Genomic DNA, 16,095 nt, shown 5'->3' with positions numbered 1-16,095 from the left:
GTCTTTTTATGATGCCTTTAAAAAGTCAGAATTCACATTTTTAAAATGATTTATTTAAAAAAATACAAGAAAAATGACTATGCATTCCATCTTGCATGAGGTTTTTTTCATAGAAAGGAGCTGAAAAGATTCACACTTTTACAGTTTTCTAGTAAATGTTAAAGGGCTATATTCATCCAAAAAAGGTTAACTATTATCCTCATACTACACATTACTTTTTCTTTTTAATAGTACATAGAAAAACCTTTTTATACAGAAATCAACAAGAACTATTATTGAAAATACGGTTACACAAAGCATGCCTTGTTCTCCAGGCAAACTCACATGAAAGAGACAGTACTGTCTAGAAAACCAAACTAAAATAAAGTCAGAACAGCTGCCTATTCCTTTTAATCTTATCTGGGGCTAAAGATTTTGTAGAGTTCAATTGTTTGGATTCCCTTTGAACATTATGTATTTTAACTTTTAAAATGACATGGGATTAAAAAAAAACACTAAATAAATATCTCTATTCTAAAACAAGGCAGGGTTTTTACAGAGGAATAAAAAAGGCTAAGCCGGAAACCTCATGAGCCTTCAGAGTGCCAAAGTGTCACCAAAACCATTCTGGGAAGCAAGGCAGTGGACAAGGAAATAATTTCATTTTGAAAAAGATCCAGACATCAGTAACTATCTAAGAGGCATGCTTTGAAGATGCATTAATTTTGAGGGCGCAAGAGCTGGGTTCAACCAGCAAGTATTTACCACTTGCTTAAGTGTATCGCTTTTGGTGAAATAAAACAGTGCCCTAAAATGAGCATCTACAAAGTGCATGAGCAATACAGAAATCTCGAATCGACAGTGACTAATCACACATACAGTATTACTCCTAACTACAATTGCACTCACTTTTCAATTTCAAAAGCCATTAGATTTTTCTTCATATAAGCTTGGTGGCTATGCTGAATGAAAACGTACCAAAAGTCCACAATGTTATCAGTGCACTGAAAACTATTTAACATGTGGAGATAAGTACATTTACAAAATAAAGGAAAGCAAAGGACTTAACCTAAGGAGAACATCTATACATTATAAAAGACATCATTATAAAGGAACACATCAACAGTAGCACACTCTGCATTGCTTTTAGGTGATGGTCAATAAAGAAAATTTAGATTAATTAAAATTGCCTTGGGAACATTTTCCTATTCGAATAAAACACTGAATGCAGACTATTGCTGACCCCACACACTGGAGAACAAATGTTAGCTGCCAACTCTTTGAACAGAATATAAAAACACACTGGTTACAAGAACCCTCTTGACATTGTGCAAAAAAGTATTGTTTTCCTTGGTTAAAGATAATATACGATACATGACACCCATGGTCATCAGGTATCAAACCTGAAAACAATTTTTACTTTTGAAACATTTAAAAACACTTACAATGGTATATAAAAGGTATATAAAAGGAAAATGCCTGGGAGAAGTCAATACTTTGTGCAGCCTATGTTAAAGCTCATGAAATATTACAGAGAAAAACAAAATATTTAAAATGCTTTTGAATAAAGGCAAAACAAAATCCAGGTTTTCATTCTAAGCAACCTGGAGAATTATATTTTTCCAATTTCAATCAATGCTAAGTGCTCTCCATTGTCCACAGGCCCAGTATTTATACACATTTTAAAGCATGTCAACACATTATTGAAAACCCTTACATCAAAGCCCTTTCTGGTCACTCCTTCTCAAGCCCCTGAGACAGAAAAGCATCAAGCTAGAGACGAGACAGCTCAGCCGTGACTGAAATTTCAAACCTATCGCCACCAAGGGCGCTGTTCAATCATTAAGTTCCCAGCAGGGAAACCTTTTCATTACCGCAGAACACAGGAACTGTAAAGAGTTTATTCTCCTCCCCTATCCTTATTTCCCTTTAAAAAATCCCCCTTCCCCTGCTGGGAAGGAGCTGATGGACTTGTGCCCAGAGTTCCTGAGAGATTAATACAATCTTAAAACGTTACTTCAAAAGGACCAAAAACTGCGAGCCTAAAAACAACCAGATGGTTCAGAAGTGATCCATTGCATGACCACGCCCACAGAACAGTCTCATCACTGCCCTGATGAAAAGGAGGTGTTCCCTTCTTTATGCAATCTTCATTTGCATTCATTTAAAAATGCAAAGAACAAGGACTGCTATTTTGAAAGGTTTTGGTGTACAAGAAGGACCACTATTTTTTATCACTGAGAACTGAAAGAAAACCATCTTCCATTCAACTTCACTCCTCGAAGAGGAGAATGCACAATTCTGAAGCTCACAGAACTTTTATAGACGGTACATCTGAGACTGAAGGAAAAGCTCATGTTTGCAAGTGATTTCAAGTCTGTAATGAAAGGGTGGGGGGCTCAGAAAATAACTCAACCAATGTCAATGACTGCTGTTACACTCCCAAACAGACCATGATGGGCCTCTTCAGTAGCTTTTTCCCCCCGGCTCATTTCTGCTTTGCGACTAGTGCTTTTAACTTGTGTTGAACTCAATTGTGACACAGAAAAAGACTTTTTCTGCAGGAACAAAAACTTCAATTTGTTTTTACTCCTGAAAGAAAACATCTTCCTGAAATGAATATGCAACAACATCCTTCAATGGGAAAACTACAAGCAGGCAAGTTCATGTCTGCAGGAGACAGAAAGGGCGATTCACTCCTCTTTAAGACTTTCGGATGAACTCGGTTTTGCACCTTATGCACTACCTTGTTTAGTAAAGTCACCTATTGTTCCAGTCACTGCAGCTTTGCCTCCTAGCGGCCTGGGGGAGATGAAGATATGGTGTGGACAGCAGGGCTGAGTATCAGCACCAAGCTGAATGGACACCTTCCACAGATGCCCAGCTAGCAAAGACGCCTATGGAAGGCTCCCAAGAGTGCAGTCCAAGCTCAATGACTGAGAAATCTGTAATTCTGGGTCACGTCAGTAGACCGTCGTGCAGCGGTTCAAGCAAGGCAGCAAAGCTGGGACTTCTCTCTGCTCTCGGCAAATCAGCAACTCCTGCGGATTTGCAGTGACATCGGGGAAGAACATGCCACGTTCCAAGGAGGAACTGACCCTGCCGCCAGGCCACCGCCTCCACAGGTGAGTGCGTCAGAATTAGCCTCTGCGCCCCTCCTCCTCCTTGCCCAGCGCAGGGGTGGACGCTCTGTGCCAAGGTGTAAATAAGCAATGGGTAATGCCAAACTGGGTCTCCCCTCAAAAAGAAAAACTGGGAACTCCAAACTTATATAAAAAAAACACCTTCTTTGGACTAACGGGAGCAGTCGTGGTTAAAAGAATAAATGCCGTTTATCAACGGAAACAAACCAAACAGCACAATGATATTACATTTTTTGTATTTTGTAAAGATTAAAATATGAAACCCTTTAAAAAAACCTCAGGTCTTTCAAATATGCTACTGATTTTTTTTCCATGAACATAAAACACCGAAATTTCACTGACTTCTATATTAATGGTCTCTATGTTTATATAAACTGGAAACAAGTAGTTCCAAGTCCTTGTTTTTAAAACAATCCATTATATTTAGTTTAAAAAATGTATACAATCAGCTTGTATATAAAAAGTCCCACATTTCTTTTTGACACTGTGGTATGTCATTATTATGCAGAATCAATGCCTTTTCTTTAAATACCCACTTCCCCTAAAAAAAACAACTGACGTCAGTAACAGGTTGGTGCTATTGGGTAGAATGGGATGGGTCAGGCTGGGAGTTGCAGTGTCCTGATAGGCTGCCTGGGCTCTGAGGAAGTGTGTCCGTCTGTGGGACCAAGGATCTGGCTGGCTCCGGGTGGGAGGGGGGTGGTGGTGGTATTTTGGCATACTGGGTGGCCGCCCTGGGCTCTCTGGGTGGTGTCGCTGGCTTCTGAAACAGGGGCTTGTTTGACAAAGGCTGCCTATGTGCCTCAGCTCCCACCGGCTCCGATTGCGGCGCCGAGCTGGGCGCTTTGGCGTCCGTGTCCTTAGGAGCGCTGCACTCTGAACAGTTCCGGTCGCGCTCTGCACTCGCCGAGCCCTCGGCCTCAGGGTGGTACTGTTTCAGACGGATGTGCCAGGCTAGGCTGCAGACCGCAGACACAGTTTTAAACTGGTGGATGACGTTGCGTGGGATGAAGTAAATGTCGTCGTCGCACAGCTGGACCCTGGCGTAGCGGATTCCTTCCCTTCGCAGCTGGTTCAGTTTGGCATCGTCCACCCATTGGACACACTGTGAAAGCGAAGCATGCAACTGATCGTTAAAGTCGTTCACCAAAAACAAGCAGCCCTAGCAGGATCTCGCTCAGACTCCTCTTCCTCATTAGTTTCCGAAACTACCATTCCTGGGATCACATCATCTCTCAGATCACATCAAGCCGCCCTGAGCTATGCATCCTAACGCTGCTGTGTACTGACCTCTGCCATCCGAAGACAAACACGTTCTCCTCCTAGGCCGAGTCATCGAGCTGGACGCCTCTTTTTCATCTGCGAAGCGAAACGGGGACTTCCCAATAAGCGCCTGCCTGCTCTCTGCAAGGCAGCCTTGAGGGATTGTGGCCCATGACAGGGAGCTGCTATGTAGCAGTCTGATGAAAATCCTCCAGATCTCGGGCACTATGTGGGCGATTCCAGCGTCAATAAGGTGCCCCCTGATCATGGGCGGCACACAACTCCATCAGGACTCAAACTAGAAACTCGACTTTGCCTTCTTTGTGGTGGCATTTCCAATTCTTAAATACTTCAGTATTTAAAATGCACCACTACATTACTACGCAAGTCAAAGTAGGACTTAGATGACATGAACAAATTTTTATTTTTGCTCAACAACCAGCAGCCAACCTGTTTATAATGATCTCAGTCAGAAGACTTTACAAAACATTCCTGGCACAGACACTTTTCTAGAATTTTGTCTCTTTTCTCTGTGGCTCCTACCTGAGACACTGGAGGCTCATACAGGTCTAACTGAAGTCTCTGTACCACTTCGCTGAAGTCTTCAGCATGGAAGCAGACCACATCTTTGGTTATCCGAGGTCGGTCACTCCTGAAACACAAAAAAAACACCATTGCTTGTTGAAGGCTCATTTTAGAATGTGTGTAAATGGTCTAAGATCCATTTAAATGTAATAAAGTCTAATAACGAGCAGGGGCACAACAGAAATACCTGGAAAACTCTGGTAAATTACAGTCTGAGCTGTAATCCAAGAGAGCTCTGACAACGTGCTCCAAAATAATGCAAAGCAACTATAAATATAAGAAACATTTGTTTGGAATATTGTATTCAGTTTTAGTTGTCACACTAAAAGACAGAGAAGAGCTGCACTAGAGAGTGCAAAGAAGAGTAACCAGATGAATTCATAGAGTGAAAGAGACGTGATACTCAGATTAAGAGAAACAAATCTCTTTAAAACTGAACAGAAAAGATTAGCTGGGGACTTGATTCTGCTATTCAAAATCTAGAATGCTATTGACCAAGTCCATCCTCTTTCAGCCCAACTGCATGGGAATGCATGGGAAAATTAAGATTAGAAGCACCTAGAAAAGAAAAAAGGGATTTCTATAGACAGAGAAGAGGGTTCCCCCCGGATGCACTAGTTGAAACTTCAAGAAAAGAAAAGTAAAACCTACAGGGAATGGAATGCTAAAGAAGCTCAGTCCAGCTGCAGGTTGAGCACTGCTGTCCAGACAATTGTACAAAAGGCAATAATGTCTGTACAAGGCTCAGCACTGGCTCAGGTCTGTCTCCATGGCCCCACTTGTATAGAGAGATTTAGGAGTCGCCCGCAAAACTGAGGCAAGGCCAGTGAGGGGCACACCTCTGTTCTAGTTGCAAATCTTCCTGTGTATCATTACAGAGCTTGCAGTATATCAAAAGAATAATGTGTCCGAAGGTGGGAAGATCACAGAGGCACTTCCAACTGCACACAGGGATCGTCAAAGAGAGCCGGGGCATAAAGACAGTTTGTGATGCCGAACTAGGTGGATATATGGCACAAAATAACTGGCAATTTGTAACTTAAACTGTCTATTTACCAGCAAAAATGGTAAATGGGCTTCCTATGTTCTAATGCTTTTATGACATTGTTAATAATTCAATTACCAAATCTACCAATGTGCAAAGTACACTCTCTTCCTCAAAAATGCCCCCCAGACTTTCCATTTGACTTAAATGCTTATGATTTGTGATGTGAATAGCAAAAACTGGTAAAATGCAGTGAAACACATTTAGTGTCGCCATTACTCGAGATGCTCTATAGTCCAAAAACACATTTATATCAAGATTTTAGCTAGTGATGAACACTGGACAATATCTCTGAGAAAAAATGAAATTTGAGAATATGGAATACCAGCAGTATTTAGTAGAATTGGTGAAGGATTTAACTGAACACTGGGTTTAAATAAAAGATTAAAAAAAGAGCAATGTGCCTTTACTCAAATTAATACAGAGCAAGTGAAAGTATTTATGCCCACTTCTAATTTTTATTTTTATTAAGTCTGAATATTTATTACAGTTACTTACCATATACTGGTATTCAAAAACTACACTTTTATGCTTTAAGCTTTTTTCCAGTGTAATACAAATCATGGTGTGCCTTAAACTCCACCACATCTATTTTGCCATTTTATGTTGTTCAGCTCTGCAGCACATCCAAACTAGTAAAAGCCAAAGTGGCTGATTTACAACAGTCCTCATATTCCTAATATTTTAAAAGCTTTACGATCTGGCATCAATGGGGAAATAGGGATGCCGAACTGTCAACATTTAAATATGGTCTCAAAATTAATAATACTAAAGCTTATTGAATAAGCAAAAACTAGACAAAGATGATACTCTATGTCTGTGCTAGGGAGGATTTTTACAGCAGATGAGTGCACTCTCTCAGCAGCATCCAGGACTACCGAAAAACAACAACAATGCAAGGCGCAATCTGGTTAGATCCCAAAATTTTCCCCAGACAGTGAAGGATGACCTTGCATTGGCTTATGGAGAAAATCCAGTTTAGTGAAGCACTCTGGTTAGTACAGCTTTTACTGCATGTGCTGTGAGAGCAGACTGGGGAGCTGGGGGGGGCTTCGACGCACCATTCTCCAAACTGCACGGCCTTCAGCACTCCCACCGCCGCTGTGCTCTGCCAGTCGAAGCTCTGGCCCACGTGGTCGGCGTGGGCCCGTGTCCTGTCCTCGAACAGCACCTCCCGCGGCTCGCTGGTCCGAGGCAGGTAGTGCAGGTTCTTGATCTCGTTCATTGACCTTTGCAGAGAGGGAGAAAAAACACGAACCGACCATTCAGCTTCAGAACTACAACAGGTGTCGCCCAGCGAACCGGAGGCTGCTTTCTTAAATGCCTTCTTCCATGCTGAACTAATTGCAAAAAGAGTAAAAAAGACTCAATTTTGTCAAATTAAATTTTGAAAGGGAACTTTTACAACAGCATCTCAAAATGTGGCATTTAACTATTCCAATTGGTTTCTTTCCCTGTAAGGAAATACGGGATCCTGTAAAAGGTAATCAAAGTAACTCACTTTTTCAAAAGTATTTGATAATATAATGTTATATAATGTTTCTTTATTAGTCCTATACAATTTCTTGCATTAGGAATTCGTCTTTTCGCATACCCCAGCTGTTCTCCATGGAGACACAGACACACAGACAGGGAGAGAAGCTTGGGGTCAGAGCGCAGGGTTTGCCATTGTACGGCGCCCCTAGAGCAGTTAGGGTTAAGGGCCTTGCTCAGGGGCCCAACGGAGTAGGATCCGCAGGATTTTAACCCACAACCTTCCAGTCACAGGCGCAGATCCTTAGCCACAGAGCCACCACTCCGCCCCTAAGAACCCTGACCTCTCTTTTTATTAAAAGCACGAGATTTTAATACATGAAGGGAAAAAGGGCACTGCCCTGGAGAGGGGCAGTGGGCTTACCTGCGCCGTTTGAAGGGGGACTTTGGCATGTCTGCCGTCGGTACCATCTGCTCCCCTGGCCTGACCCACATGATGGGACCGTCATCACTCTGAGAGCGGCAGTCCAGCTTCAGGCTGGACAGGCTGCCCCAGGGCAACGTCATCTGCCCCCAGCCAAAGGAGGAACACATTTACACACAAGGCACAAGACATGCCATCACAAATATGTGAATTTGAATTTACAAATATATAGCTCTTCATACTCTACTCATCACATACTCTTTGCATTTATAGCCTTGTGCACAAATGCTAACAAACACAGAATTTCACATCTCTCTGCAATGAGTGGAATTATGTCAGGGCATGAACGACTGACCTTTAGAAAGGGGGATTCTTCCAGCATGTCGAGGAACTCTGGGAAATAGTCCCCCACCTCTTCGTCCACAGCCCCAACAAGGCTGATCTGTCTCATCGGACCGGCCCGGTAGGTGCCAGAGCAATATGTGCGGTTGACCTGCAGGGACAACACAAAGACTCGTCTGTTAAGTGTTCAGCACAAGGTCTGAGGCCAAACAGGCCGGGCACTACATCTGTTCACTATTCTGTATCTCTGTTGCAAGCCATGAAAATCAAGTAAACAGGATACAGTGGGGAGTGCTAAAAAAGCATTAAGTAAATTCAATATTTGTACCGTTTGTTTAATATTGTAAAATGTAGATACGGCATTAAAAAACACAGAGTGCAGAGCACTAATACTGCATTGTGTAAATACAGTAGTAAAAATGTATAGCAGTGTGTAGCTGTGGTTAAGGTTCTGGACTCATAGCTGTGAGGTTGTGGGTTCATTCCAAGGAGAAACATGCAAGCAAGTCACTTCACACAGATTGCTCCCTTAAAACCCACATCAGTATAAATGGGTATAAATGTAATTCACTTAAAGCCAAATAGAAAAGGCGCAAACCTAAAATAGCACAGCTAGTTTTAAAATACTAAAATTCCATATTTCTCAAAGGAAATCTTGACAAACGACAAGTAAACCTGAGAAAGTGAAAAGGAGTAAGGCTACATGGAGAATCCCCCTCATGAAGCTAATACCTGCCTACAGCTTCAACACACCAATCAGATGGGAGAACTGCCAACACCCCAGTCACAAACCTCCCAATCAGAAAAGGCTTAAGAAATTCCTCCAGTGGTGATCAGAACTGTGGGATCACCTGATGATCATAGACATGAAGAATCATGATTATCTCAAAACATGAAATGTTATTAATCACACTGAAAGAGGGGAAAGAGGGGACCTGTTTTGACACTGACATTATCTTGGCTGTTTTGAAAATACTCCTTTTTGTCAGCTACTCTCAGCCACCTGCTGTGGGTATTCACCATGGGAGGCTAGAAGAGTACACGCAGCAGAAAAGAAGAGCTTGTTGTGAAATGACAGCAACACATTCTCTGTGGAGCCTTCTTCTGTCCACGTCAATAGTTCTCTAGTTTTATTTCAGCAAGACTGAAATCCGAGCACCCTTTAATTTCAGGCTGCCATCTTGAATCCAGAAAATATTAAAGCAGCCACACTGCATGAGACTAACCCCAAATGACCCATCTCTGAAGAAATTCTGCGTCAGCTATATAAATTGCTGGCAGCTCAGACAAGTTCAAATGAACTGCTACACTGGTTGTATTGTTTTCTTAAAATCAGCTTTTGAAGAGACTGGATTGGGAAGATGCAAGAAACGTGTGGCTGATTTACAACAGTCCTCATATTCCTAATATTTTTAAAAGCTTTACGATCTGGCATCCATGGGGAAATAAGGATGCCGAACTGTCAACATTTAAATTTGGTCTCAAAATTAATAATACTAAAGCTTATTGAATAAGCAAAAACTAGACAAAGATGATACTCTATGTCTGTGCTAGGGAGGATTTTTACAGCAGATGAGTGCACAGAGCAGCAATACATTGGTTGTATTGTTTTCTTAAAATCAGCATTTGAAGAGACTGGATTGGGAAGATGCAAGAGACGTGTGTGATCTCTCCACATTGCACCTGTCCCCTTCCCTCCTGTTCCAGTTACAAGATAACTTTGGTTCCACCAGACATCAACCAAGCCGATAAACAATGTCACAATAAGCTTTCTGTCAATAATGTATAGGTTCTTTGGTAACACAGTAAAACAGAGCTATAATGCTTTACACATTACTCATGTGAACTCCTGAGTAGATTTGCACTGGTTGCTTGCCAGGAACTGACTCTATTGTATAGCTGAACTATGTCACTCTGCCAATAGAAACTGCTAAACCGTTGTTACTGACCTTTGCCTCCAATTCACAAACACCATTCGTTTTCAGGGCGTTAACACCCTGAAGAAAGCATAACCACCCAGGTTTAGCAAAAGCAAAGGAAACATTGCTGCACAGGACAACCCCTACTGCCAAATACAGATGAATGGATGAGTATGAGGTAACTGTTGTGGATCTGGTGTAAACACTTTCTTTTCACAGGTGAGATGACAACTGCCCACAATTGTCTTCACACGTTGTAGTAAAAGCAACCAATCCCATTTTAAGACCTAATAACTGCCCAGAGAAAGCAGGGTTTGCAATACCACTCCTCATTTGTCAGTGCATGCTGATGACAGCTTTCTGTGTGTTGTGATTTGCTCATGTCTTCTCAGCAAATTTACCAACCCAGTCCTATAGGAATATCTATACGGCTGACATATTCTAAAAACAATCTTTATGTACACATTAACATTAATGTAAATATTATCAACAGTATACAGTTAAGTCCCTAACTTAAAGACAGAGTTGAGCCATTTAAAACATTGAATGAAACAAAATCACACATTCCCACAACCTGATTATTCTGTATAATGAGCCTTTTAAATAAATGATTAAATATGAGTGGCATATTTGTTTCGTTTTTTTTAATTATTAATCTTATAAAACAGCCTTCACATACAGACTTAATTTGTGGCAAATATTTCAGCTCCCTGGGGCCTGGACAGATAAGAGTCCAGGTGATTGAATCTCAAACAGAATGGATGTAATTGAGAAACGACTGCACATGGTTTATTAAGACCAGGGGTGTCAGACTCAGTACCTACCCTAGCCAGTGTCTTCTGTGTTTCAAATGACCCATTGTTCAATTAACTACATAAAAGTAATGAATGGTTACACAGTGTTTAGAGATACATTCATCTTTAATGGAGTGAACATTGATATTTATAGAATATTTCTTAAAATCTTTTTATAATTATTTACAAAGAACATTATTAGGTAAATTGATCAACTGAGTATTCTGGAGGGGGGAAAAAAAAAACAGAAGCCACTAGGCACTCCAGAAATTGAAACTGACACCCGAAACAGATCTGAGAGTTTGACAATCTTTTGAAGAGAGCTGTGTATCAGATTACGTTCTGCACTTTGGTGCTTTTCCTGAATGCTAGAGTCTCCTTTGTTTGGTGCTGGAGTTTTCTTATCATCTTCTAAGATTTTTGAAACTGTATAATGATGGAAAGAATCAGTTAAGAATACTTTGGTGGCTAACCTGCACAGATCATTTTTCTCATAATTATGTGTAGCGCTCTCTGTTTCCCTGCATTCATGGATAAATCAAGTTTTTCCCTTAATACATAATTAAGCATTAGCAATTTAGAACACACTGGTATTATGGTTGCCCATGTTATTCTGAGGTTTCTTGCAGTGTCTTAAATCCCATTTAAAGAACAGGAAACAATTTGTTCTAATTTGCATTGTTCACTCTTTATAACAAGCTGGTGTTCTGCAAGGTTCTGGAGTTGGTCCCATTCTTTCTAATATCTACATGTTACTTACTGCTTGCCATTATTATAACAGTTCTCATTTCTATGCAGATGTCGCCAAAATCCATATGTGCAGAAAACCTGACAACAAACACACAACTTTCTTCCATCGATCCCATGGCTCTCCAAGAGGTGAAAAAGCACAGTGCTTAAACTTCAGTAATCTAGAGTCTTTCTAAAACAGTCACTCTGTCTTCCTAGACAGTCTTTTAGAGGCATAAAAATTAACTTCAACTTTATGGAATATAAAACAGAGAAGATCTGTTCTAGTGTCTGAATCCTAGAGTCACAGGAGGTAGAGTCTGTGACTTAATGAGCCAACAAACTCTGAATGAGTCCAATTTAAGTCTAAATCATAGACTCCAATCCAAAGTCTCATTAACAATAATAATCTGATTACACATGGACGCCTGGACCTCCCGGTTGTACATCTTTAACTTTTTACCTCTCTCGCTAAAGACTACTGCAGGAAGGTCAGTTCCAGGACATAACACAAGGGCACTATTACCTTGGTTAGGATAAGACGCAGTTAATCATTATGGCTAAGAGCAGAAGAGCATCACGCTCACCTGAGAGTGGAAGTTGGAGATAGTGGTGGTCTCAATATCCTTCTTTCCCAGGATCTCTATTTTGACCGGCGTGCTGGGGAAGTTGAAGGCAAAGTAGTCAAGGAAGTCGGGCAGGTAGGCCGCGGCGCCGTGCACCACAGCCAGCGCATAGCGGGCGGCGTTCTTCTCGCTCTCGCTGAACGTGAGGCGCAGGAACTCCTCGGCGAAGCGCTCCATCTCGGCCGGCGGCAGGAAGGACAGCTCGTCCATGTAGGCGTGGAGGACCTCGGCGCCCCCGTTGGGCTGGCGCTCCTCATGGATGAAGCGGCCGTACTTGGTGCCGGTCTGGAGGCAGGTGCTGCGGATGAAGTGGTCGTGGTGCGAGAGGAAGGGGATCTGCACCCCGTTGGGCGTGCGGTACTCATCCGTCCCCAGGCCCGGCTGGCACAGCCGCTCGTCTTTGAGGTACTTGATGGCGGAGTCGGGCAGCCCCTGAGGCACCTCAGCATCGGGGGCGAGCCCGGTCAGGCCCGCACACACCGTCTGGACCTCCTTGTTGTACATCTTGAGCCGCTTACCGCGCTCGTCCTCCCGGTGCTTTTTCTTCTTCTTCTTCTTCATCTTCTTCAGCAGGTACTCGTCTGCTGGCGGCGTTTTGCCGTTCTCATCACGCGCCTCTGAACGGGAGGGAGGAAAGAAAACGGTTACAACAATAACAGAGGGAAAGAGGTTACCAACGAGAGGTGGCCATGCAGCCCATTTGGTAGCCCGTAGTTAACTGATCCAGAATCGCGTCCAGCCGCTTCTCAGACACGTTTCAACCGTATGGCAGGACAGCTGGATCCATACTCCGGCAACCCTCTGGGTAAAGAAGTGCCAGCTATCGTCGCCTTTAAACGCACTTCCATGTAGCTTCCACCTGTGCCTTCTAGTTTGTAGTTCTTGTGTTTTTATCATGCCATGACTTGAACGGAAATGGGTTAACAGAAATCCAGACTGATCTCCAGTCATCCAACCACGTCATCAGATTTACATTCCTGACCTAACAATGTACGTCTACACATCATTTTCATTTCCAACGAGACTGTTGTGTGTAGACCCTAATGCCACACCAAGTTAAGCAGGTACTTGTTGTATATTCATTACAATCAGCTACTCGGGTGTATTGCATTGCAGTCCTTCAGCTCATTTGCTATAATTGCTGCGTATGTTATCGTTGTGCCCACTGAAAATCTCATTGCTTTGCTATATTCCTGCGCTATGCAGTACAGCTTTGACCTCATACTTTTCACTGCACCCAACTGTATCCTTAAGCAATAAAGGCCAAAACAATGAAACAACGATTCACCTAGTCAATAGATTAAACAAAAAAGAAGCATTATATATAGATTATATAATGGAGATATGAAAAGCGCAAAGTAACAAGAACATCGAAATAGCTAAGTAAACGCATATTGTTTAAATTCAAGGGTTCAGCAAAATTGAAAAATACAGCACCAGCATCACATATACAGTCCCTGACGTTTCTACAGAGACATTACTGTTCACGCTCTTTTACAACTTTCGCAGTTCACTAACTCAGATCAATAAAGACTGAAATTGCCTTCAGAGAAGATGTTTTAAAGAACGCTTGCAGGTCGACCTACTGTTCACTAGCCGTGTTGATCGGCCCCCATGTTATCATCTATCTACCTGCAATTATTTCAGAGAATGGGGCTCACAGAACCGTGTAACAGACGACGGATTATATTTCACAGCGGTTTGAGGTTCTCGGATCACTTGAACCAATCCAGTTAGATGGGCTGCTTGGCCTCCACGTTCGACACCTTTATTCTGATCTTACGTGCTATAGACCTTTTTTTACACAAAACATTATTTCGCTCCCCACAGCAATGAGCCACATCACCTGATATCATTAATCCCTTGAGCGCACCGTTTAACAAAAACAAAAGATAAGAACACACTTAAATCGGTAATACTAGGCAGTTTGATCAAAACTACCAAGATCAATACCAACAGCTGGTCAAGCTGAATGAGCGAGGTACTTCCCTCTTCTGAAACAGCACTGTTATAGCACTTTCCTGCTATTGCGTCTTTAACATAAACGCATTTATCAAAACATTTATGCAAATACGTTAGATTGGCACAGCGTTTTTACATTTCACCTCCGCTCTACTATCTTCTTGCCTTGTACTACTCGGCGCTCTCTGGTCTGTGGCATCTATGACCATAACCCTACTTTTTTTTTTCCTACCACGCTGTAACCATAATTTCTGTTGCACCACACTTGACTCTGTTTACGCGTTAGGGAAACCGCGAAAGGAGTTTAAAGCAGCGGACAGTTTTATTTCACACGTGCTCGAAGAAAAGTAAAGCTGACACACGGCCGGGAGCAAGCGGCGCCTCTCCGCCGTGTGTCAAGTGCGCCAGCGCCAGCGCGGAGCCAAGTTCACCGGGACGCCTTCCAGCGAGGGGGCAGCGCATGGGTCCCCTGCTCTGGCTTCGTTACCTTTCTTCTTCTTGCTCGGAGCCGTCTTCACGTTGCTCTCGCTGTTCTCCTTCTTGGGTTTGAGTCTGGGGTCTTTGTCGCCGTGCTTCTCCTTGCAGTGGCTCTTGGCCTTGGCCAGTTTGAGCGGAGTGAAGGTGAACAGCCCCGTGGGCACCTGCGGCAACACGGACGGCAGAGGCTTGTGCTCCTGGTGCGGGGTTACCACCATCCTCGGGGATCCGGTGAACAGCGGCTCCTTCTTGGCGCTGTGGTGGTGATGTTGCTGGAGGGGTGCTTGCTCCGAGGCGTAGCGGGGCTGAGCGATGTGTTGTTGTGACTGCGGCTGGGGCAGCTGTTGTTGAACATGTTGATGGTGGTGATGCAGCTTGACTTTTTTCGCTTCTTTCTCGGATCTCTCCCGCTTATCCGCGGAGGGCGAGCACTCCCTTTTTTTCTTTTTCTTTTTCTCTTTGGCTGTTTTATCCAGACTGTCTCTCACCTTTTCTTCCACTTTTACGCGAACCACACCGACCTGCGAAGCCATTTTGCAAACAAGATTTAAATGGCTTGGAAACCTTACACACGCATGTGCGAAACTACTGGGAAGTGTAGTTCCCATCCAACTGAGAAGCCAACAGGCTGTAGTTTTAACAGGCAGTTTAGCGTATTGAGCAAGCGTACTTCGCGGAGGCTTTTGGGATTTGTAGTGAATGCATGGTGGCGAGGCGAATGGGATGCGTGCACGAACGCACGCATCTTGTTCTGTGGCTGACGTAATGGATATATGAAGTTGGGCGGTTCATCGAGAAGGTTGCTCTAGCGCAAAAAAACAACTGCGTGGTTAAGAGGTTTTACGTGTGCTTCTGAAAGTACTGTGCCGTTTATGGATATAAATCTATATGGAGAAGCTGCTTAGGCTGGGAAGTTTCTCTCGAAAGGTTCACTGGCTTGGACTTTCTTGAGTAAGTGGACGTTGAGAACACTGCAGAACAAATAGATTGCAGTCAGAGTCCAGACAGGCAAGTTAACAGGTAAACCGTTCGAGGAGATTATTATTATAATGATTGTGGAACGAAATAGCTTCCAAAGCCACGTGCAGTTTTACACGTGGAATCAAACTGAATCCCACGGCAGATATTGGAGTACGGACGAATTTGGAGCTTGGCTATAAACCCATTCAGCGTGTAAAGCTGCATCTGGACACGTTGAAACGCCTTTCTTCTCGAACCATTGAAAGCCCCGATACAATGGTGAGTTATTAAGGGACCCTAGAGTAGTCCTAGAGCAACGTGAAATGCTAGAGCAGCAGCAGCATCCACTGTGGCAGAAATGACTTCGACCTGCG

General features: G+C 43.0%; 1 protein-coding gene across 2 annotated transcripts; it reads right to left on the bottom strand.

Annotated features, from left to right (window-relative positions):
* Positions 1 to 31: 31 nt before the first annotated feature.
* Positions 32 to 15,317, bottom strand: LOC102694989 (lysine-specific demethylase 9). Of its 2 annotated transcripts, XM_015342726.2 has the most exons (8): positions 14,772 to 15,317; positions 12,284 to 12,939; positions 8,268 to 8,405; positions 7,913 to 8,055; positions 7,077 to 7,244; positions 4,929 to 5,037; positions 4,413 to 4,610; positions 4,140 to 4,227 (listed from the first exon to the last, which is right to left on the bottom strand). In XM_015342726.2, exons 1-7 carry the CDS (start codon positions 15,292 to 15,294, stop codon positions 4,455 to 4,457), a joined length of 1,893 nt encoding a protein of 630 aa, XP_015198212.2. In that variant the 5' UTR covers positions 15,295 to 15,317; the 3' UTR covers positions 4,140 to 4,227; positions 4,413 to 4,454. The 2 variants fall into 2 exon arrangements, with proteins under 2 accessions (XP_006628556.3, XP_015198212.2); XM_006628493.3 differs by lacking the exon at positions 4,413 to 4,610 and having other exon boundaries at positions 32 to 4,227.
* Between the last annotated feature and the right edge of the window lie 778 nt (positions 15,318 to 16,095).

Source organism: Lepisosteus oculatus, chromosome 5 (assembly GCF_040954835.1).
Source record: "Lepisosteus oculatus isolate fLepOcu1 chromosome 5, fLepOcu1.hap2, whole genome shotgun sequence".
In the NCBI taxonomy this organism is placed as follows: domain Eukaryota; kingdom Metazoa; phylum Chordata; class Actinopteri; order Semionotiformes; family Lepisosteidae; genus Lepisosteus; species Lepisosteus oculatus.
This window is presented reverse-complemented; position numbering and strand designations above follow the sequence as displayed.